Raw genomic sequence first — 24,287 nt, forward strand, 5'->3', positions numbered from 1 at the left:
CGGTGACGGCCCCGTACTCCACGCTGCCGTCCAGACGGCGGCGGCGGCGACGCGGCGGTGCCGCCGGGCTGGTGCCGCCGCGCTCGCTGCTGCCGCCGCTGAGGAAACGCCGCGGCCGCCCGCCGGGTGCTGGCTCCCGCCGGGTGCTGGGTGCTGGCTGCCGCCGGGTGCTGGCTGCCGCCACCTGGCGGCCAGAACGCGGCACTGCAGACCGGCGTTGGCGCCCCGGCGCCGGCCCCTCCTGCGCGCCGTGTCGGCGGCCGGCGCATGCGCGGGCCCCGGGAGCAGCATGGCGGCGCGCAGGGCGGGGGTCTCGGCGGCAGCGGGTGAAGGCCAGGAGCACCGGTGAGGCGAGCGGTCGCCTTCGGCGGGGGTGTCTCTTGGCCGCCCGGGGGTCCGGGACGGGAAGGTGCAAAGCGGCCGCCGCGGCAGGCTCCCGGTCTGCGGGGGCGAGCCGGGTCGGGGCAGCGCCGGGCAGTTCCCCGGGAGCGGACAGCGGGGAAGAGGGGACGGAGGCGGGCACCCCCCGGCCGCAGCCGCCGGGCGCCTCCCCAGCTCGCCGGAGCTCCCCCGGAGCCTCCCCGGCCCCGCTCGCCCCGCGCGGCAGCCCCCAGCTCCAGCCCCTCCCCCGACGCCTGCCCCGTAGCCCCAGGCAGCCCCCAAGCCCTGCGGTGAGGGCAGCAAGCTGGCCCTCGGTGCGAAGGAGAGCCTGCGGCCGGGGGCGAGCGACGGTAATAGTGGTCACCGCTTCTCCTTTCGCAGGGGCTGCGCTGAGGGCATGGCTGTCTGTTCCTCCCCGGGGATGTCATTGACTGCACCTGCCTCAGGCTCGTGTGGGCGGTCTCTGCCTGGTCTGCCTCTCCTCACGGCGTGGGGGCGAAAAGGGACAGGCAGAGCACTTGCCGGCCACGGACAGGAGCTGCTGCAGCTGAAGCTGGAGAGGCCAGAGAAGGTTAAAGACGACGAAATGGAAGGCCCTCCGGCCAGCAGCTGCCTCCCGCCGCGGGCAGGAGAGAGCCAGCCTCTCTGGGTGAGGAAGGATCCCTCTTCGTAGTCCACAGGAGGTCAGACCGCCGACGTGCACCGCAGGGTCTGTGTGCTTCACCAACAGTGTGGTATGGCCACGTAGTGTGCGAGTGAGCGAGGCTGCATGTCTAGGAAGCCTTATCTTGGACGAGCTGCGACACACGTATTCTCTTAGGTGGAGGACAGCCAAGCAGCCAGAGTTACAGAAAAGGAAGGGAGAAGAGGAGCAGAAAGAAGTGTCTGAACTGGCAAATCCTCCTGGTACCACAGCGAGAGCTGTGGTGAGGCCAGGGCCCTCGGGGCCCTGTCGCCCCTCTTGCGTGTCCCAGTCCCTCTCTGCCCCTGTCCTGGCCCCCTCCCTTTCCCACGCTGCTGTCATTATTTTTTTCTTCCCTGTACCTCTCCTTTTCTCTCTATTCTTCTGTCCTGCTCTCTCTTCCTCTCTCTTGTTCTCCTGCTCCCTTTTCTTTTTCTCTCTGCGCTTTTGTCCTGCTCCTGCTCCCTCTCCCTCCTTTTTTTCATCCTCCATCTCTGTCTTGCAGCCCATTGCTGGTTTTTTTCTTTTCCATCTCTTTGTCCTGATCTGCATCCGTATCTTTTTTCCCCACAATTTCTCTGCCCTGTTCCTGGTGTTCTTTTCCTTTCTGCACCTGTATGTGCCACTCTGTGTTCCTGTCTTCCTATCTCTCTCCTTCCTTCCTTTTCTTTCTCTCTCTGTCCCTTTGTCTTGCTCACTGTCGCTGTTTTTCCCCGTTCTGTATCTCACTATCCCTGTCCTCCTTCCTGTTCATCTCTTACTCTCTCTGACCCTTTGTGCTGCTCCCTGTCCCTATTACTTATTCCTTCACCTCTCTGTCCCTGTTTTTTCTCATGCTCTACCTCTCTGTCATTCTCTCTGTTGCTCTCATTGGCTCTCTATCCCAGCATCCTGCTCCCCGTCCCTCTGTCTTTCACAATATCCTGCTTTCGGGCTCCCTGTCCCTCAGCTGTTTTCTGTATCCCTCTGTCCTTCCTCCTGTCTTTCCTTGTCCCTCTGGCCTGCTACCCATCACTATCTATTTTTTCTTTCTCCAGCTTTCTGTCTCGGTCCTGTCACTTCCCTCCTCTCTCTGTTTCTAACGTTTCTTTCTCTCTCTCTGCCCTGCTCCCTGTCCCTTTTCTCTTATTCTCTCTGTCCTCCACTTCCCCCCACAACTTCTTGTCTGTGTATCTCCATACCACTGCCTGTCCCACCCTTTCTCACTATATTCTCTTGCCCAGCTCGCTGTACCCTTGGTCCTGCTCCCGGGCCTTTCTTCTCATCCTGCAGCCCAGCGCTGGTTTGTCTTTCTCCCTTGCTTTGTCCTAATTTGTCTCTCTCTTTTCTCCCCCCCTCAATGCCTCTGGCTTGTTCCCCATCTTTTTCTCTCTCTTCCTCCTTCTTTATTGCTCTCATTCAATTTCTCTCTTGATCCATCTGTTCTGCTCCCTGCTTATCTTTTTATCTCTCTTTCCTACTCCTCATAGCGCACAAGCGAGCGAGGCTACATGTCTAGGAAGCTTCATCTCGTTAGAGCTGTGGGACACCCACATATTCTTAGGTGGAGGACAGCCAAGCAGCCAGAGTTACAACAGAAGGAAGTGTCTGAACTGGCAAAGTCTCCTGGCAGTGCTGAGACCAAGAGCTGCAGTGAGTCCCGGGCCCTCAGAGCCCTGTCTTCCCTCTTTGGTGTCCTGGTCCCTCCCTGCCCCTCCCATGACCCCCTCTCTTTGCCATGCCACTGTGATTCCCACCCTCCCCACCCCCCCCCCCCCCCGTACCTCCTTTCTCCATCTCGCTCTGAGCAGCTCCCTGTCCCCACCTTTTAGGTCCTCCTGCTCTCTGCCCTGTAGCCTATGGCTATTTTTTCTTTCTCCGCCTCTCTGTGTCCAGCTCCCAGCCACTATTTTTGTGTCTCTGGCTCTCTCTGTCCATCTCCCTGTCCCTGTTGTTCAAGGTCTTCCTTCTTGGCTCTGTAGCACATTGCAAGATGATTTATTCCTCCGTCTCTCTTTATCCTGTTTCCTGCCCCTCATTTTGACTTTCTCACTCTCTGTCCAGCGGTCTGTCAGTATTCTCCCCTTTCTCCATCTCACTCTGTCTTGTTCCCTCTCCCTCTTTTTCTAAGTCTTCCCTTTCTGCCCCCTAGCCTGTCGCTATATTTTTTTTTCCCATGTCTTGTTTTGTCTGGCCCCTGTCCCTCTTTCTTCATTTCTCCCTATCTGCCGCATCACCTGTTGCTTCTTTCCTTTCTCCTTCCCTCTCTGTCTGTCTTGCTGTCCCCATTTTTAAACTCTCCTTCTCTGCCTGGTAGCCTGCTGCAGATTTTTCCTTTCTTGATCTCTCTCTGTCCAACTCCCTGTCTCTAATTTTTAATGCCCCACTTTTTCTCTCTGGAAGCCTGTCGGGACTTTTCCTCTTCTCAGTCTCTTGGTCCAGCTCCCTGTCCCTGTTTTTTAACTCCTCCCTCTCTGCCCTGTATGCACTGCTCTTTAAATTTTCGTTCCCTAACATCTCTCTGTAGATTGTGCCCAGTCCCATTTTTTTAAGTCCTCCCTCTCTGTCCTGTGGCCTGTTATGATTTGTTCTGTGTCTCCTTTCTCTGACTCTTTGGTCCCTATTTTTCAGTTTCTTCTTCTCAGCACTGTAGCACAATGCTGTTATTTGTCTGTCTTCATCTCTCTCTTGTCCAGCTCCCTGTCCTGGTTTTGTAATTCCTCCCTCTCTGCCCTGTGGCCTGTCACTGTTTTTCTGTTCTCTGTCCCGCTCCTTGTCCTGAGTCTTTAATCGCTCCCTCTCTGCCTTGTAGCCTGTTGCAGGGCTTTTTTTCCCTTTCTCCATCGCTCTCTGTCCAGCTCCCAGTCCCTACTTTCTAATTCTTCTCTCGCGGCCCTGTGGCCCATTGCTATCTTCCCTTTCTCTGTCTCTCTCTGTACAACTGTCATGGTTTAAGCCCAGCCAGCAACAAAGCACCAAGAAGCCCCTTGCTCACTCCTCCCCCGCAGTGGGATGAGGTGAAAACATAAAGAAATGGTTGTGGGTTGAGACAAGGAGAGGGAGGGATCACTCACCACTTATGGTCACGGGCAAAAGCCAGACTCAACTTGGGGAAAAAAACAAAATCAATTTTATTTACTACCAATCAAATCAAAATAAAGATAATAAGTAGTAAAACCAAATCTTGAAACACCTTCCCCTACCCCTCACTCCATCCCAGGCTTAACTTTACTCCTTATTTTCTCCACCTCCTCCCCCACGGTGGTGAAGGGGGATGGGGAATGGGGATTGGGGTCAGTTTGTCACACCTTGTCTCTGCTGCTCCTTCCTCCTCAGAGGGAGGACTCCTCACTCTTCCCCTGCTCCGACGTGGGGTCCCTCCCACGGGAGACAGTCCTCCATGAACTTCTCCAACGTGAGTCCTTCCCATGCAGTCTTTCAATCGCAGACTGTTCCAGTGCAGGTTTTCCCCCAGAGTCACGGCCATCTTCGGGGGCATCCGACTGCTCTGGCATGGGCTCCTCCCCAGGCTGCAGGTGGGCATCGCTCCCCCGCTCCCCTCCATGGGCTGGGGGGGCACAGCCTGCCGTCTCACCACAGGCTGCAGGGACATCCCCTTCTCCGGCACACCTCCTCCCCTCCTTCTTCACTGACCTCAGTATCTGCACAGGGGTTCCTCTCGCATTCCAATCTCCTGCCCCACTGTAGGTTCCCCTTCTTAAATCTGTTACCCCCGAGGTGCTACCACCATTGCTGATGGCCTTGGCCAGAGGCGGGTCTGAATTGGAGCTGGGGAAGCTTCTAGCAGCTTCTCACAAGACCCACCCCTGTAGCCCCTCCCCCGCTACCAAACCCAAACCAACAGCTACAGGTCCCTTCCTTTTTAAAATTCCTCCATCTCTGTCTTGGAGCCCATCATGGTTTTTCCTTTCTCTGTGTCTCTGGCTGGCTGGCTCCCGCTCCCTGTTTTTCAGTTTCTTCTTTCTCCATCTCTCTGTCCAGATCTGGATCCCAATTTTTAATTCCTCCTTCTCTTCCCTATAGCTCTTCTTTCTTTTTTTCCCCTGCTTTTTATCCATCTCCCTCCCCACCTCTGGCTCCCTGTGCCTAGGTTTTAATTCCTCCCTCTCTACCCTCTAGCTGTTGCTGTACTTCCTGTGTGTGTCACAATGCGTCTGGGTCCTTGTCCCTATCTTCTCCTTCCTCCCTTTCCTCCCTGTAGCCTGTCGTTCTAACTTTCTTTCGCTGTCTCTCTGTGTTCGGCTCTGGATCCCTGTTTTTTCCTTCCTCCCTCTCTCTGTCATATTGCCTCTGGCTATTTTTTCTTTCTCCAGCTCTCTCTGCCTGGCTCTGTCTCCCTATTTTTTAATTCCTCCCTCTCTGTCCTGGAGACTATCAGTTATTTTTAATTTCTCTGTCTCTTTTTGTCTGGTTCCCTCTCCCTGTTGTTCAGTTTCTTCATTCTCAGCCCTGTAGCATGTTGCAATTCTGTTTCTTTCTTTGTCTCTCCTTTCCCAGCTCTTAATCCCCACCCCTTTCTCCATCTCATTCTGACTTGCTTCCCATCCGTTTTTTAATTCCTCCCTCTCTGCTGTATAGCCTGTCACTTTTTTCTTTTCTCCATCTCCTATGTCTGTCTCGCTGCCCCCACTTTTTAATTCTTCCTCTCTGCCCTGTACCCCGCTGCTATTTTTGCCTTTCTCCATCCCTCTCTGTCCAGCTCCCTGTCCCTATTTATTCATTCCTCCCTCTTTTTCCTGCACAACCCGCTATTCCCTGCAATCTCCATCTCTCTCTGTCTGGCTCCCTGTCCCCAGTTTTTAGGTCCTCCCTCTGCTCCCTGTAGACTGTGTGGATTTTTTTCCCTCCCTGCTGCTATTTTTTATTTCCTTCCTATCTGTCTTGTAGCCCGTTACTGCTTTTTTTTTTTTCCTTCTTTCTCCATGTCTCTCTGTCTGGATCCCAGCCTCTGTTCTTTAATTCCTCCCTCTTCTCTGTACACTCCACTATTTTTTTCCATTCTCCATCACGCTCTCTCTGGTCCCACGTTCCTACTTATCAATTCCTCCCTCTTTGCCCTGTGGCCTGTCACTTTTTCCCATTTTATTTCTGCCTCTCTCTCTGTCTGGATCCCTGCCCCTGGTTTTTAAATTCCTCCCTCTCTGTCCTGTTGCCTGTGCAAGCTTTTGCCTTTCTCCATGTCTCTCTAGCCAGCTCTCTGTCCCTATTTATTAATTCCTCCCTCTTGCCCTGTAGCCTGTCACATTTGTCCTTTCTCCATCTCACTGTCTCTGGTGTCTCTGGTTGCCTGATGACCCTACTTTACCTCCGCACTTCTTTCTGTACACATTGCTATTTGTCCTGGTTTTGGCCGGGATAGAGTTAATTTTCTTTCTAGTAGCTGATATAGTGCTATGTTTTGGGTTCAGTATGAGAAGAATGTTGATAACACACTGATGTTTTCAGTTGTTGCTAAGTAGTGTTTAGACTAAGTCAAGGATTTTTCAGCTTCTCACTCCCAGCCAGCAAGAAGGCTGGAGGGGCACAAGAAGCTGTGAGGGGACACAGCCAGGACAGCTGGCCCAAACTGGCCAATGGGGTATTCCATACCGTGTGATGTCATATCCAGTATATAAACTGGGTGGAGTTGGCCTGGGGGCGATCACTGCTTGGGAACTGACTGGGTATTGGTCAGCGAGTGGTGAGCAATTGCATTGTCCATCACTTGTTTTGTACATTCCAATTCTTTTATTATTATTATTGCCATTTTATTATTGCCATTTTATTATTGTTATTATTTTATTATTGTTTTCTTCCTTTCTGTTCTATTAAACTGTTCTTATCTCAACCCACAAGTTTTACTTTTTCTTTTTTTTTTCCCCAATTATCATCTCCCCCATCCCACTGGGTGGGGAAGTGAGTGACCAGCTATGTGGTGCTTAGTTGCTGGCTGGGGCTAAACTACGACGCTATTCTTTTTGCTCTCCAGCTCTCTTTTTTTCTGTCTCCATGTCCCTATTTCTTAATTTTTCCCTCTCTGCCCTGTATCATGTAGCTACGTGGTTTGTTTTGTGTTGCTCCCCGCCCCGCTCTGGCCCTTCCCTCCGTCGTTCGCCGTCCCGGCTCCCTGTCCCTGTTGTTCCATTCCTCTCTTCCCCCTGTTGTTTGTCTCTTTTTTTTGTCTTTCTCCATCTCTCTCAGTCTGGCTCCCTGTCCCTGCTCTTCTTTCCTCCTTCTCTGGCATGCTGCCCGTCCCCCAGGTTTTTCTTGCATCTCCATCCCGCTCCCCCTCCCTCTTTGTGCTGCCTCTCTTCCTCTCTCCCTGCTGCTTCTTTCTCCATCCCTGTCAGGCTCCCTGTCTTTCCGTCGCTGTCCCGTTCCCTGCCTCATGATTTCTTGCTGCACCCCTGCTGTGTCTAGCCAGCTGCCACTTTTGTCCTCTCTTCTAGTGTCCTGCTCCTCATTTTTGGCAGCCCTCACCTCTGCCCAGCAGCCCATCGCTCCAGGAGCCGACAGACCGACTCTCTGTTCCCCGATGGACCGACGAGCGTGGCTCAGGGACCAACTGCCGAGGTGGCCCAGGGGCAGGGGCAGCATTGGGGTCCCCGAGCCCCAGAGCAGACTCGGTCCCAGGACTTGTTAGGAGTGTGACCGAATAAACCCTCGCCGTCCCCTCTGCCCTCCCGGCTGCGTTTGCGCTCCCTTTGCACCGTGCGAGGGGCCGTGAGGGAGCCCGGGGGAGGAGGTGTGACGCGCCGGGGGGGTCGGGCGATGCCCCCCCGGCCCCCCGTTCCTGCTGGGCTCCAGCTGCGGCCCGGGGCCGGGGGAGCCCCGGGTGCGGGCGGTGAGGCTGATGGCGACGGGGCCGCGCCGTGTCGGAGCCGGGCGGAGGGGCCAGCCCGGAGACAGAGCCGGGGGCTCGGCGGGGATCGCGGGTCCGTCGGCGGAGGGGCTGGGGGAACGGACCCGGTGTCCCCGGGGGGCCGGAGAGCGGGGAGGGCTGCCTCCCGCGCCGTGCCGGGAGCTGTCCTGCTGCGGCGCGGGGCTGCCGGCCGGCCGTCTTACGTCCCGGGCCGTGCCGGGAGGCGTGGGCTGCCGGCGCCGGGCGGCCGGGCTGGGGGAGCTGCGGCTTTCGCGGACTCGGCTGCCGGGCAGCAGCGTTGCTCTCCGGCGCGTTGCCGGTTTCGCGTGGTCTCCTGCGGGCTTCCCGCGGCGCCCCCCCACCCCCACCCGCGGTGCCTGCGCGCCGTCCTGCGCCTGGGGCGCCGCGCGTGCGCGGAGCTGCCGCCGCGGTCCACGCTGCCGTCCAGCCGGTAACGACAACGCGACGCGGCGGTGCCGGCGGGCTGGCGCTGCCGCGCCCGCTGCTGCCGCGCCCGCTGCTGCCGCGCCCGCTGCTGCCGCGCCCGCTGCTGCCGCGCCCGCTGCTGCCGCGCCCGCTGCTGCCGCGCCCGCTGCTGCCGCGCCCGCTGCTGCCGCGCCCGCTGCTGCCGCCCCGTCTGCGCGGGGCCGGCGCGCAAAGCGCGGGACTGCAGCGCCGCGCCCGGGCACGCGCCGCCCGGCGGGTGCTCGCTGCCGCCGCCGCTGCTGCTGCCGCATCGTGGCAGCGTGCCGGGCGCGACTCCCGGTGGTGGGTGAGGGCCAGGGCCGCCGGTGAGGCGAACGAGCCCTTTCGGTGGGTGCGCGGGTGCCTCCTGCCCGCTGGCCGCCTGGGGGTGTTGGGGCTGCAGGCTCCCGGTCTGCTGGAGGCAGTCCCGGTCCCTCTCTTTCCCAAGCTGCTGTCATTGTTTTGCTTCCCTGTCCCTCTCCTCTCCATTCTTCTGTCCTGCTCCTTCTTCCTTCCTCTTGTTCTACCGCTCCCATTTCATCTCTCTGCGCTTTTGTCCCGCTCCCTCTCCCTCCTTTTTTTCATCTTCCGTCTCTGTCTGCAGCCCATTGCTGTTTTTTTCTTTTCCATCTCTTTGTCCTGATCTGCATCTGTATTTTTTTTCCCCACGATTTCTCTGGCTTGTTTCCTGGCGTTCCTTTCCTCTCTGTGCCTACACGTGCCCCTCCATGTCCCTGCCTTCCTATCTTTCTCCCTCCTTTTCTTTCTCTCTCTTTCCCTTTGTCTTGCCCACGGTCACTGTTCTTTTTCATTATGCATCTCACTGTCTTTATCCTCCTTCCTGTTCATCTCTTACTCTTTCGGACCCCTTGTGCTGCTCCCTGGTCCTGTTATTTATTGCTTCACCTCTCTGTCCTGCTCCCTGTTCCTGTTTTTTCTCTTGCTCCATGTCTCTGTCATTCTCTCTGTTGCTCTCGTTGGCTCTTTATTCCAGTGTTCTGCTCCCCATCTCTTGTCTCTTTTGCAGCATCCTGCTTTCTGGCTCCCAGTCCCTGACCTGTTTTCTGTATCCCTCTGTCCTTCCTCCTGTCTTTCCTTGTCCCTCTGGCCTGCTACCCATCACTATCTATTTTTTCTTTCTCCAGCTTTCTGCCTCGGTCCTGTCACTCTCCTCCTCTCTCTGTCTCTAACGTTTCTTTCTCCATCTCTGCCCCGCTCCCTGTCCCTTTTCTCTTATTCTCTCTGTCCTCTCTCCTCCTTCTGACTTTTTGTCTGTATATCTCCATACCACTGCCTATCGCATCGTTTCTCACTGTGTCCCCCTGCCCAGCTTGCTGTCCCGTTACTCCCCTTTGTCCTGTTCCCTGGCCTTTTTTCTCATCCTGTGGTCCATCAGACCATCTTCAGTAATGGGATGGTCTACGTGGTACCAGGTTTGCTGGCATTGGATGGGACTGACCTTTCTCAAAGGGGGAAGAGGGTCTTTGCTCATGAGCTAGCAGGGCTCATTGACAGAGCTTTGAACTAGACTTGAAGGGCTGTGAGAGACTGAACCGTAAACTATTTGTCTCAAGCCTATAAAAGACCGTGGAGACAAGACGCGGCGTGCACCCACCACCAAAGAATTGAAGATTGAGGACCAACGGGACGCCGCTGGACCCATGGTGGGGACTATTCTTGCAACCCTATCCCGAGTGCTTGCTTGATTTCTGCCTTCTTCTACCATTCTATCCTATCGGTATTATTTTCTACTTTTGATAATAAAAGCTGGTTTGGGTATACAGCCTTTGACCTTGTTTGTGTCTTAATCTCGCTCTTGGGATCATATTGAAACCTCTCCCTGATATTGGGTCAGGGCATTAAATTGGCATCACAGACAGGATCCCTTGAGAGGAGAGTGCCATACTGTTTCCCAAATACGTGAGACCTCTCAGGAACATAAGGGTTTGTGTTGTGTTTAATATTTTATGTGCTGCCTTCCTGAGACAACTGCTTCCCTGCTTTATACGAGATGAATGATAGTAAAATTGCCCCTTTGGGGAAAGAAGTTTTGTTTGATTTTTTAGAAAAACATAAAAGCGTGACTCTCTGTGCCTGGGGTAGACTGGGCTCAGGGAAATTGGCATAATCTGCAGAGCGTTGTTGATCAGACGGTCGCTTCAACAGAAAGACACTAGAGTGCAGTCAGGAAAGGGAAAATCTATTGTTTGTGCCATTCTCAGTGCCAGTTTGGCCGCAGCAGGAGAGGCTAGGGATTGCCGCCTCACTGCAGAATCTCAAATTATTGAATCCCTCCAAAACCTCGCTCGGTCCCAATTAAAAGAACAAGTTGAAGCAGAAAAGAACCAAGTGAAACATTTGCAGACTGCTCTTAAGGAGCAGCTCCTTGCGGATACTGTCCGCGAGGGAATTCCCCCAAGATCAGAAATTGGCTACCCCTTTGATGACCTGCAGGCAGCAAAAGAGAGAGTCGAGAAGTTAGAACTGCCTTTGTCGTGACCCTTAGTCAAGACTGAGTATGTTTACGATGATGAGCAGGACCAGTCCCCCCAAGTTACAACTAAGGAGGCCCCTATACTGCCAATGAGTTGGCGAAACTAAAAAAGGAATTTGGCCAAACCCCTAAGGAGTCAGAAACAGAGTATGTGCGGAGAGTATCGTCTGGGAGGGACCAGATTCTGTTAACTGAAAAGGAGGCAGAAGGGTACTGGGCACCGGGAGTGTTTTTAACTACTGGGAATTACCACGCCCCCCAGTCTTTAACCCAACTGGCAGCCTGTTGGGTGGGGGGTTGAACCCCTTGGAGAGGGGGGACCCCTTCGCAATTACAGGGACGATTCATCAACTAGTAGAGAGTGTGCAGAAGGCAGCTTGTCTGCAGATGATGTATGATCGAAAATTGGAGCCTAGACAGGAGTCCCTGATGATGATGCCGGTAGATCCTGAGTGAATGACTCCCCTTATAAGGGGACTCCCCGATTCTTTGAAGCCAATTGGTATACAATTACAAGGAAAGATACAGGCGATGCCCCAGGTTGAGAGAGTTGCAGCTGCTTTAGAAGGACTCATGCCTGATTGGTGCACCAGCAACCCCCAGATAGGAAAATGTGGACTTGGGGAGAAGTGGCCCAGGAATTAATTACGGGCACAAGTATGGTCCTGTTAACTCTCCAGCCACCAAAATGGACTCCAGGGGCTTGACGTGAGCAGAAGTAAAAACAGTTCTGCGCCCTGGGAGTGATAAGAGAACACCCCTCACCAAACTGCCAGGAGGGAGAGACATCCCTAACAAAGATAATATACTGTGGGCGGAGGGACAGCAGAAGGGGATCCCACATGACTTAATGGACAGGCTGCCAACAGACAAATTAGAAAAGTTGGTAACAGGGTGGCCGATCCACTCTCCTTTTAACTCCCCGGTGTGGCCAGTACAAAAACCTAATGGCAAGTGGAGAGTGACTATAGATTATCTCAGACTTAATGCAAATACCGGTTTGTTGACAGCCGCGGTACCTAATGTTGCTGAGCTTATAGCTACAATCCAGGAATGAGCCCACCTGATTATAGCAACAGCGGATGTTAATGACATGTTTTTTATGGTCCCCCTACAACCAGAGGACCAAGACTGCTTTGCATTCACTTGGGAAGGTCAGCAATTTACTTTCACCCGACTCCCACAAGGATATAAGCATTCCCCCACTCTAGCCCATCAAGCGTTAGTGCAGGAGCTAGTAGTTCAGACAGAGGAGGTGGTCAGCATTTACCAATATATCGACAACATTCTTGTGGGAGGGGATGAGACAGAAAAAGTTCAGATTTCAGATAACTCAGGATTTCCCACTTAGAAAGTTTGGGGCTGAAAATTCCACCAGAGAAAATACGAACACCCTCAACTGAAGTAAAGTTTTTAGGAACTTGGTAGAAGGGAGGAATGACATGTATTCTACCAGACACCCTTTCCTCATTAGATCAGATTAAAATGTCAGAGTCAAAAAAGGATTTGCAGCATGTACTAGGATTACTTGTGTTTTCTCCAAAACACATCCCTAATTTTTCAATTATTGCAAGACACCTGTATGACTTGTTGTGAAAAGGGGCCCAGTGGGAATGGTCTGAACCCCACAAAGCAGCACTGCAGTTGCTAGTGTTTGAAGCGACTACTCACCAAGCTCTTGGTCCCATTCACCCCATAGACCCCGTCCATATTGAATGGGGATTTGCCAAGACAGGACTATCAATACATTTATGGCAAAAGGGCCCTGAAGGACCCATTCAACCTATTGGGTTCTATTCCTGTAGTTTTAAAGACACTGAAAAAAGATATACAGCCTGGGAGGAGGGTTGGTTTGTAGTCAGTTTAGCCTTGAGAGAGGCTGAATGGACTATTCGGCAACAGCCAGTAGGTGGCTCGGAGGGCCTCTGTGCGGAAATGGTATGCCCAGATAGAGCATTATTGTGACATTTTTACAGTGTCTGAGGGAGCCACAAAGATGTTAACCATTCAAGAGATGAGCCCAGACAGAGAAACACCCGAACTCCCTCCCGTAATACAAGTGGCCCCTCCGTTTTCCGAGCAGTTGCAGAATGTTTGGTTTACTGATGCTTTCTCTAAGCGAGAAGGAAGAACTTGGAAATATCGAGCTGTAGACTCTGCGTAGACGCAGACAAACAAATAATCACCAAAGGGGAAGGTAGTGCTCAAGTAGGGGAATTAGTTGCAGTACAGATTGTTTTCCAACATGAAGCCCAATCTACCTCTCCTGTCTATATCTATACTGACTCTTATGCTGTATTTAAAGGCTGTACTGAATGGCTTCTGTTCTGGGAACAGAATGAGTGGGAGGTCAACAGGATGCCTGTAGGGCAGAAAGAAAAGTGGCAAGATACTCTAACCATTGCTAGGCAAGGAAAATTTGCAGTAGCCTGGGTGGCTTCCCATCAACAGGATAGCACCCCTGTTAGTTGGTGGAATGGCAAAACTGGTGAATTAGCCCAATTAGCTCCCCTCCAGAACACCCAAATAGCAGAAAAAATTGGGATTGATTGTTAGAATGGCTGCATGTAAAGAGGAAACATTCAGGGGTCAAAGATCTCTATCGTGAGGCCCAAGCTCGAGGTTGGCCAGTGTCCTGGTTTCAGCTGGGATAGAGTTAACTGTCTTCCTAGTAGCTGGTACAGTGCTATGTTTTGAGTTCAGTATGTGAAGAATGTTGATAACACTGATGTTTTCAGTTGTTGCTCAGTAGTGTTTAGACTATAGTCAAGGATTTTTCAGCTTCTCATGCCCAGCCAGGGCACCTGACCCAAACTGGCCAACAGTGTATTCCATACCATGTGACGTCCCATCTAGTTTAGGAACTGGGAAGTGGGGGGGCAGGGATTCGCTGCTCGGGGACTGACTGGGTGTCGGTCGGCGGGTGGTGAGCAATTGCCCTGTGCATCATTTGTACATTCCAATCCTTTTATTACTACTGTTGTCATTTTATTAGTGTTATCATTATCATTATTAGTTTCTTCTTTTCTGTTCTATTAAACCGTTCTTATCTCAACCCACGAGTTTTACTTCTTTTCCCGATTTTCTCCCCCATCCCACTGGATGGGGGGGGAGTGAGTGAGCGGCTGCGTGGTGCTTAGTTGCTGGCTGGGGTTAAACCACGACAGCCAGTTACCAGGGAAGAATGTAAGACTTGTGTGTCCGCCTGTGAACAATGTTGTAGCCGCTTAGAAAGACACCCCCTGGAAGGTGACCCCTACACTTGAGGGAGGGGAAAGGGCTGTGGGAGGCCTGGCAAGTGGACTATATTGGTCCCTTCTGAAAATCAGAAGGAAAGCATTATGTGTTAGTTGAAGTAGAGATAGTGTCAGGGTTAGTCCAAGCTGAAGCATTTGCCAGAGCTACTGGGGAGGACACAGTGAAAGCTTTGAAAGAGTGGTTTGGCACCTTCCCCAAAGCATGGTCGATTCAGTTGGATAATGGTTCCCACTTTACTGCTAAAATAGTGCACGACTGGGCAACCCAGGAAGGAATCTCATGGGTATACCATATTCTGTATTATCCACAGGCAAATGAAATTGTGGAAAGAACAAATGAGCTACTGAAGTGCTTCCTCAAACCACATAAGCCAGGATGGGCCAAACGGCTATGGGATGTGGTGGCTAGTGTTAACAGTCATTGGGGAGTAAACAGGTGCCTGAAAATTACAGCATTCTGCCCAAAGGACCCAACCATTATGCCAGCCCCAGATGGCCCAGATCATCCCAGAAATCCATCACATTTTCTGGGCCAACCAGTCTTAGTTGAACTCCCCACGGTGGGGGCAGTACCTCTGGTACTGGAAACCCCAATGAATAAATATAGTTGGAAAGCAAAGGATGCTTATGGAAAAGTGTCCTGGGTTCAGCTGGGATAGAGTTAATTTTTACAGGAACCTGGGAGGTGGGGGGCATAGCCGGGGCAGCTGACCTGAACTGGCCAAGGAGCTATTCCATACCATGTGACATCATGCTCAGTATATAAAGGGGGAGCGGGCCGGGGGGTGGGCTCTTCTTTTCGGTGGGGGAAGTGGCAGAGCGTCGGGTCCCGGGTGGTGAGCAGTTGCACTGTGCATCACTCTTTTTGTATACTTTTTCATTAGTACCGTTGTTGTTGTTGCAATTTCTTTGTGTTGTTCCAGTAAACTGCCTTTATCTCAACCCTCGAGGTTCCAGGTTTGGGTTTTTTTTTTCCCTCTCCTCCGTCTTCCCCCCATCCCACCGGAGGGGGGCGGGAGGAGTGAGCGAGCGGCCGCGTGGTCCTTTGTTACCGGCTGGGCTGAAACCACGACAGTCCTTTTTGGCGCCCAACGTGGGGCACGAAGGGTTGAGATAACGACAGATCTGGCCAGAGCGTGTTGAAACAAATTTGTCATACGCATTTCTTATACTAGATAAATAGATGTTAGTCACAATGTTGATTCAGCTGTTTACATGGTGGCGTTTTGTAAGTTCTTATATGCTTTATGTATTGCCTGTAGTTGCGTATCTCATCTCTGGGAGAGTGATTGGGATTATCATTTTGCTGTACTGGGCAATGTCGACTTGTGAAATGATTACATCACTGGTCATGAGGTTAAGCTGTTATCTGTATGAGGCAGTGATATCATTTCCAGACTTTGGGCACCTTCTGTCGGATTTTATTGGTAATTACACCCAACCCATGGGGAAGTCAGGGGGGGATACTTCCCCCCATCCGTTCCCCTCCCTTTTCTCTTTCCAACTAATTACAACAGTTTTCGAGAATTTTGAATATCCTTGGGATGCGCAAGCCTGTGTGCTGTTAGTGCTATGCCTCCTGACTATGTTTCAGGTCTTGTCTAGGGCTACAAAGAGGCTCTTTAAGAGTACCACCCAGAGATCTGTCCCAAAGCTGGATATTCATGGGTGGCACGGCGTGTGGGAGGATGTGGGCAGGTATCTAGAGAACTTCTCACCTCCAGTGACTTGGAAGTTCACTCCCGAACAACTGCAGAACCCTCATGAAGTGATAGAATTTTTGAAAGGAAAATGCTGTGGCTATCCCAGAGACACACAACTCACTACACTGTGCTGGGCCCTGGCCGGTATCTACCAAACCCTGCTTGATACTATGCAGCACCCCCAGGGGGAAAAGCGGGAAAAGATGGAAAACAAGACAACATGCACCGTGGCTGCCCCAACCCCGACAACATGCACTGTGGCCGCCCCAACCCCGACAACATGCACCGTGGCCGCCCCTACCACGACAACAGGTAGCATGGCTGCCCCTACCCCGGTGACAGATACTGCCACTAAACCAGAGAACCAACCTGTGCCAGTATCAGTCGCCCCTGTACAGAAAAAGAAACACACAAAGAAATCAGTTCGCTCAGTGAGAGATGAAGATGAACCAGGGTCATCGCGAGAACAGGAGGAAGAGGCAGAACCTGAAATAATTACCCGATCTCTATCCCTGAGTGAGTTGCGTGACATGCGAAAAGATTTTAGCCGCCACCCAGGTGAGCACATTGTTACCTGGCTGCTCCGATGCTGGGATAATGGGGCTAGTAGTGTGGAATTAGAGGGTAAGGAAGCCAAGCAGTTGGGATCTCTGTCTAGAGAAGGGGGTATCGACAAGGCGATTGGGAGAAAAACACAAGTCCTCAGCCTCTGGAGGCGACTTCTGTTAGGTGTAAAGGAAAGATACCCTTTCAGGGATGAAGTTACATGTCACCAAGGCAAGTGGACCACCATGGAGAGAGGTATCCAGTACCTGAGGGAATTAGCCGTGCTGGAGGTGATTTATAATGATCCAGAAAATGCGCAGTCACCCACAGATCCAGATGAAGTCCAATGCACACAACCGATGTGGCGGAAGTTTCTACGAAGTGCACCACCAACCTATGCCAACTCATTGGCAGTAATGTCCTGGAAAGAAGGCTATGGACAAACGGTGGATGAATTGGCTGTCCAACTCCGGCAATATGAAGGAAGTCTCTCTTCCTCCCTACGGGCCTGTGTCTCAGCTGTAGAGGAATTGTCCCGAGAGTTCCAGCAATTCAAAGTAGATATGTCCTCCTCCTCACCTGTACAGGCCCGCATTGCAGTTATTGGGAGTAAGCGTTCCTCTGCCCAAGAGAGAGGAGAGAGAAAGTACACACGACGGGCTAACCTGTGGTTTTACCTGCGTGACCATGGAGAGGACATGAGGAAGTGGGATGGAAAACCTACCTCAGTCTTGGATTCACGGGTACGGGAGTTGCGAGAAAAAGCAACCAGAAAAGAAGATTCTTCTTGGAAAACTGCTGCTCCAGTTTCCCGTGAGCAGTCCCCCGGGCGCAGTAGATGGGCCGATCTCATTTCTGATCCTCTTGAAGGGACTTCTGATTCACATGTGCAAAAAGTGGGTAACAGATATTCTAACCAGGATTAGAGGGGCCCTGCCTCCAGCCAGGTGGAGGAGAGGGACAACCGAGTCTACTGGACAGTGTGGATTCGATGGCCTGGCACGTCAGACCCACAGGAATATAAGGCTCTAGTAGACACTGGTGCACAATGTACCCTAATGCCATCAAGTTATAAAGGGGCAGAACCCATCTGTATCTCTGGTGTGACAGGGGGATCCCAAGAGCTAACCGTATTGGAAGCCGAAATGAGTCTAACCGGGAATGAGTGGCATAAACACCCCATTGCAACTGGCCCAGAGGCCCCGTGCATCCTTGGTATAGATTATCTCAGAAGGGGGTATTTCAAGGACCCAAAAGGGTACCGTTGGGCCTTTGGTATAGCTGCATTGGAGACGGAGGAGATTGAACAGCTGTCTACCCTGCCTGGTCTCTCCCAGGACCCTTCGGTTGTGGGGTTGCTGAAGGTTGAAGAACAACAGGTGCCAATTGCTACCACGACGGTGCACCGGCGGCAATATCGCACCAACCGAGACTCCCTGATCCCCATCCATAAGCTGATTTGCCAGTTGGAGAGCCAAGGAGTGATCAGCAAGACTCACTCACCCTTTAATAGTCCCATATGGCCCGTGCGGAAATCTAATGGGGATTGGAGACTAACAGTAGATTATCGTGGGCTGAATGAAGTCACGCCACCGCTGAGCGCTGCTGTGCCAGATATGTTAGAGCTTCAATATGAACTGGAATCAAAGACAGCTAAGTGGTATGCCACAATTGACATTGCTAATGCATTTTTCTCCATTCCTTTGGCAGCGGAGTGCAGGCCACAGTTTGCTTTCACTTGGAGGGGTGTCCAGTACACCTGGAATCGACTGCCCCAGGGGTGGAAACACAGCCCCACTATTTGCCATGGACTGATCCAGACTGCACTAGAAAAAGGTGAAGCTCCAGAGCACCTGCAATATATTGATGACATCATCATATGGGGCAGCACGGCAGAAGAAGTTTTTGAGAAAGGGAAGAAAATAATCCAAATCCTTTTGAAGGCTGGCTTTGCCATAAAAGAAAGTAAGGTCAAGGGACCTGCGCAGGAAATCCAGTTCTTAGGAGTAAAATGGCAAGACGGGCGTCGTCAGATCCCTGCGGACGTGATCAACAAAATAGCAGCTATGTCCTCACCGACTAATAAAAAGGAAACACAGGCTTTCTTAGGTGTTGTGGGCTTTTGGAGAATGCATATTCCAAATTACAGTCAAATTGTAAGTCCTCTCTACCAAGTTACCCGGAAGAAGAACGATTTTAAATGGGGGCCTGAGCAACGACAAGCCTTTGAACAAATTAAGCGGGAGATTGTTCATGCAGTAGCTCTTGGGCCAGTCCGGACAGGACCAGATGTTAAAAATGTGCTCTACACTGCAGCTGGGGAGAATGGCCCTACCTGGAGCCTTTGGCAGAAAGCACCTGGAGAGACCCGAGGCCGACCCCTGGGGTTTTGGAGTCGGGGATATCGAGGATCCGAGGCTCGCTATACTCCAACTGAAAAAGAGATATTGGCAGCATATGAAGGAGTTCGAGCCGCTTCAGAAGTGGTTGGTACTGAAACACAGCTCTTCTTAGCACCCCGACTGCCAGTGCTGGGCTGGATGTTCAAAGGGAAAGTTTCCTCTACACATCACGCGACTGATGCCACGTGGAGTAAGTGGATTGCACTGATCACACAGCGAGCTCGCATAGGAAACCCCAGTCGCCCAGGAATTTTAGAAGTGATCACGGACTGGCCAGAAGACAAAGACTTTGGAATGTTGCCAGAGGAGGAGGTGACACGGGCTGAAGAGGCCCCGCTGTATAATAAACTGCCAGAAAATGAGAGGCAATATGCCCTGTTCACTGATGGGTCCTGTCGCATCGTGGGAAAACATCGGAGGTGGAAGGCTGCTGTATGGAGTCCTACACGACTAGTTGCAGAAACTGCTGAAGGAGAAGGTGAATCGAGTCAGTTTGCGGAGGTGAAAGCCATCCAGCTAGCATTAGATATTGCTGAAAGAGAAAAGTGGCCAGTGCTCTATCTCTATACTGACTCATGGATGGTGGCAAATGCCCTATGGGGGTGGCTACAGCAATGGAAGAAGGGCAACTGGCAACGCAGAGGTAAACCCATTTGGGCTGCCGCACTGTGGCAAGATATCGCTGTTCGGATAGAGAAGCTAGTGGTAAAAGTACGTCACGTAGATGCTCATGTACCCAAGAGTCGGGCCACTGAAGAACATCAAAACAATCAGCAGGCAGATCAGGCCGCCAAGATTGAAGTGTCTCAGGTGGACCTGGACTGGCAACGTAGGGGTGAGCTATTTATGGCTCGGTGGGCCCACGATACCTCAGGCCATCAGGGGAGAGATGCAACATATAGATGGGCTCGAGATCGAGGGGTGGACTTGACCATGGACACTATCGCACAGGTCATCCACGAATGTGAAACATGTGCCGCAATTAAGCAAGCCAAGCGGCAAAAACCCCTGTCGCATGGGGGGCGATGGCTGAAATATAAACAGTGGGAGGCCTGGCAGATTGACTATATCACACTCCCACGAACACGCCAAGGCAAGTGCCATGTGCTTACAATGGTGGAAGCAACCACTGGATGGCTGGAAACATACCCTGTGTCCCATGCCACTGCCCAGAACACTATTCTGGGCCTTGAAGAGAAAATTTTATGGCAACACGGCACCCCAGAAAGAATCGAGTCAGACAACGGGACTCACTTCCGAAACAACCTCGTAGATACCTGGGCCAAAGAACACGGCATTGAGTGGGTATATCACATCCCTTATCACGCACCAGCCTCCGGAAAAATCGAACGATACAACGGACTGCTGAAAACTACATTGAGAGCGATGGGGGGTGGGACTTTCAAACATTGGGATACACATTTAACAAAAGCCACCTGGTTAGTTAATACTAGAGGATCCGCCAATCGGGCTGGCCCCGCCCAACCAAGACTTCCACATACTGTAGAAGGCGATAAAGTCCCTGTAGTGCGCATGAGGAGTATGTTAGGAAAGACAGTCTGGGTTAGTCCTCCCTCAAGCAGAGGCAAACCCATTCAAGGGGTTGTTTTTGCTCAGGGACCTGGGTACACCTGGTGGGTGATGCAGAAGGATGGGGAAGTTCGATGTGTACCTCAGGGAGATTTGATTTTGGGAGAGAATAGCCAGTGAATTGGGCTGTATGATACCTAACTGCTAAATACCCTGCCAATGCATGTCATTGTATCTATAGTGTCTATATGCCATATCAAGGGTATTACTGTAAGAATTACCCAAATGACTGCGGGATGGACTTTGAAACTAAGCCAAGTACAACAGCGACAGAACTTGAACTGACACCCAGCAATTTCCTCAAGATCAACATCCTCGACCTGCAGAACAAGGGCGTGAGTTGCACCAAATGTACTAGCCACAAGTTCCAGAGGCAGCATACAACAACCCACCATCTCACACCATCTCTCTTATCCTGAAGAACTGTTACAACAGATGGAGCCCCAAAGTCATGGACTAAATAAAATCAATGGACACATTAGAGGAATAGCCCATACGCTAAAGGAATACCATTCGCGTGTGTGTGTGTGTGCGGGGGGACGACGGGGACGGACGCAAGTCCATATACTTATATATATAAGACAAGGAAGTGGTAGTGGTCGATTGGAAAATGTAAGATCTGGGCATGATGTAGATGGTATAGAATAAGGGGTGGATAATGTCCTGGGTTCAGCTGGGATAGAGTTAATTTTTACAGGAACCTGGGAGGTGGGGGGCATAGCCGGGGCAGCTGACCTGAACTGGCCAAGGAGCTATTCCATACCATGTGACATCATGCTCAGTATATAAAGGGGGAGCGGGCCGGGGGGTGGGCTCTTCTTTTCGGTGGGGGAAGTGGCAGAGCGTCGGGTCCCGGGTGGTGAGCAGTTGCACTGTGCATCACTCTTTTTGTATACTTTTTCATTAGTACCGTTGTTGTTGTTGCAATTTCTTTGTGTTGTTCCAGTAAACTGCCTTTATCTCAACCCTCGAGGTTCCAGGTTTGGGTTTTTTTTTTCCCTCTCCTCCGTCTTCCCCCCATCCCACCGGAGGGGGGCGGGAGGAGTGAGCGAGCGGCCGCGTGGTCCTTTGTTACCGGCTGGGCTGAAACCACGACAAAAAGAACATAAGATCAACACCAGGTAGATTATTCCATCCTTCTAATAACAATTTGTTTCCGCTTCCTTAGAATGAACCGAGTCTGTTTTTTTTTCTTTTCCAGGTGAAGACTCTGGAGCCTGCCTGAAGGAACACATGAACCTGCTGACTGTCTGCATGGTTTTGTCGGTGATTGCTTTGTTAATATTTATAGGATGTTTGGCATACCACCGCAGACGTTGTTTTGGTTGACCATTGTCGCCACCTTTAATATTTGGGGAAACTCCTGTGCCCCCCTCATCGGCTCGTTGTGGCAAAATGAATTTATTGTTTTAGGCCAGCAAGTGGCCAACACTTTTAACCTGACTAATTGTTGGGTATGTGGTGGACCCTTGGGTTTGGAAAGCTGGCCATGGACTGCTGTCCCTATTTCCCCGAAATGGTTAGTGAGTAATTACAGTGAGGTAAAAAATGATTCTTACTGGGGTGAAGACACGCAGCCCTGGGCAATAAGATACCCAGCCCAAGGTGAATATTGCCTGAACCAAACACAGAAAGATGGTGTCCCTGTGGGAAACATCAAATGTAACTGGACCTATACTTATGGCAACCATTGCCTCACTGACGGTTGTAGACCGATTAATTGTTCAGGAAACACAAACTCGGACCCTATTTCACACAATGCAGGCTACCAGATGTATTGTAGCCTCTTTAGTTCCCATTCCTCGAATTTTGTACCTCGCTGGCCCGGGTGGGCTTGGGTGAATCAAACAGGACACAGGAAACAGTTTTCCAATTTTTGGTCTTCCGCTAATCAGTCTAATAACCATCTTAATGTTACCTGCTTTTGGCACCATGGTTCTGGTGCCTGGAAATGCAAATTCACTGATAAGACATATTCCTGGCTCCCTGATGGGACTCAAATTTGGTGGTCAAGTGATAATAAAGACTGTCAGGGACATTTGAACATAGGTCCGGATAGACTTCCTATCTGTTGGGGCACCACAGAGGAGGTAGGAAAAGCCATGGACAGATTGTTGATGAATGGTCCATCAAACCATCCTCTAGGAGTAGATAATACAACATATTTCCAATCACCATGGACACCCACTGGTTTGTTTGAAAATGGTACCCGAGCCTTAAAGGGCCACTATTGGGTGTGTGGCCAACATGCCTACAAACTGTTACCAGCAAATTGGACTGGAGTGTGTTATGTGGGGGTAATTCACCCCTTGTTTTTTCTGCTCCCGGAAAATGAAGGTGATGGACTGGGTGTTAAGGTGTATGATGATCTTAATCGATATCGGCGGTCCATTGATACCTCTGTGGCAGGTGGAAGTGGTCAAACCTGGGGCAAAGATGAGTGGACCCCTCAACGTATCATACAACATTATGGACCTGCCACCTGGGACCCCAACAAGGGGGTTAGTGGTGCTCGAGAACCTATTTACAATCTAAATTGCATCATTCAGCTGCAAGATGTGTTGGAGATTATTACCAACCAAACAGCCAACACCCTTGATCTATTGGCAGATCAGGCTACCCAAATGCGAACAGCAATCTTCCAACATCACATGGTTCTTGATTACCTGCTAGCCGAAGAAGGAGGTGTTTGCGGTAAACTAAATGATTCTAACTGTTGCTTAAAAATTGATGACAGTGGTAAAATTGTTAAACAAATTACCGCGGGAATACGGAAGCTAGCCCACGTTCCTGTCCAGACATGGAAAGGCTGGGACATTGACTTATTTCCCTGGCTCCCAGGTGGCCCGTGGGTCAAGCGAATCCTATTTTACTTGTTATGTGGTTTTGCCGTGGTGTTGTTTTTGCCATGTATCATTCCATGTTTTATACAATTGATTCAACGTATTGTAACTAATATGCAATTTGTAACTACTGTTTCACCTGATGGTATTAAACAAATTCATGCTGTCCGTCAAACCACGCCATCGGTAGTATGGATTGTATGAAATGCTCTTTTCTGGCCTTTTCTACGTAACTATCTTTTCTCAAAACCGCCATGGGTCCTGAAGCAATTTTTGAGTCATGGGGTGGTGTAAGAGACTGAAGTGTGAACTATTTGTCTCGAGCTTATAAAAGACCGTGGAGACAAGCCATGGCGTGCACCTACCACCAAAGAATTGAAGATTGAGAACCAATGGGACGCCACTGGATCCATGGTGGTGACTATTCTTGCAACCCTATCCCGAGTGCTTGCCTGATTTCTGCCTTTTTCTTCCATTCTATCCTATTGGTATTATTTTCTACTTTTGATAATAAAAGCTGGTTTTGTTTATATGGCATTTGACCTCATTTGTGTCTTAATCTCGCTCTTGGAATCATATCAAAACCTCTCCCCGATACTGGATCGGGACAAGGGGGAGGGGGATAATATCAGGCTTGCCTGTGACAAGCTGTGGGATGACACACCAAGGTTAGAGGGACAGGGTGCTAGCGAGGGTCCTCACCCTGTTGCTCTGAGACATGCTGGGTACACTGCAGCATGCTTCAAGTCTTACGGAGATGAGCTAGGGGCTCCTGAGGTAATAGGAGCCAACAGAGAAACACCAGTGAAGCACCTCAAAGGAACTGAGGTGTGTTCCTCTAAGAAGGCAACATAGCCAACAGCCCAGCTGAAGTGCCTCTACACCAATGCACGCAGTATGGGCAGCAAACAGGAGGAGTTGGAAGCCGCTGTGCTGCTAGAAAGCTACGGCCTACTTGCCATTACTGAAACTTGGTGGGATGAATCCTGTGATTGGAGTGCAGCTATCAATGGCTACAGGCTGTTCAGAAGGGACAGGTGAGGAAGGAGGGGCAGAAGCATTGCCCTCTGTGTCAAGAAATGG

At 51.4% G+C, this 24,287-nt stretch overlaps 1 protein-coding gene across 5 annotated transcripts; it reads left to right on the plus strand.

Annotated features, from left to right (window-relative positions):
* Nucleotides 1–270: 270 nt before the first annotated feature.
* Nucleotides 271–23,722, plus strand: LOC104317765 (uncharacterized). Of its 5 annotated transcripts, none has more exons than XR_011329645.1 (4): nt 271–345; nt 763–1,307; nt 2,533–2,695; nt 7,492–7,720. XR_011329645.1 is itself a non-coding variant. In XM_069811797.1 (4 exons), the coding sequence occupies exons 1-4, from the start codon at nt 290–292 to the stop codon at nt 21,688–21,690; spliced, it is 615 nt and encodes a 204-aa protein (XP_069667898.1). In that variant the 5' UTR covers nt 277–289; the 3' UTR covers nt 21,691–23,722. The 5 variants fall into 5 exon arrangements, 3 of the variants coding, with proteins under 3 accessions (XP_069667898.1, XP_069667894.1, XP_069667906.1); XR_011329646.1 differs by having other exon boundaries at nt 763–1,115; nt 1,202–2,695; XM_069811797.1 differs by lacking the exon at nt 7,492–7,720 and adding an exon at nt 21,563–23,722 and having other exon boundaries at nt 277–345; nt 763–1,030.
* Nucleotides 23,723–24,287: the final 565 nt, after the last annotated feature.

Source organism: Haliaeetus albicilla, chromosome 2 (genome assembly GCF_947461875.1).
Source record: "Haliaeetus albicilla chromosome 2, bHalAlb1.1, whole genome shotgun sequence".
In the NCBI taxonomy this organism is placed as follows: Eukaryota; Metazoa; Chordata; class Aves; order Accipitriformes; family Accipitridae; genus Haliaeetus; species Haliaeetus albicilla.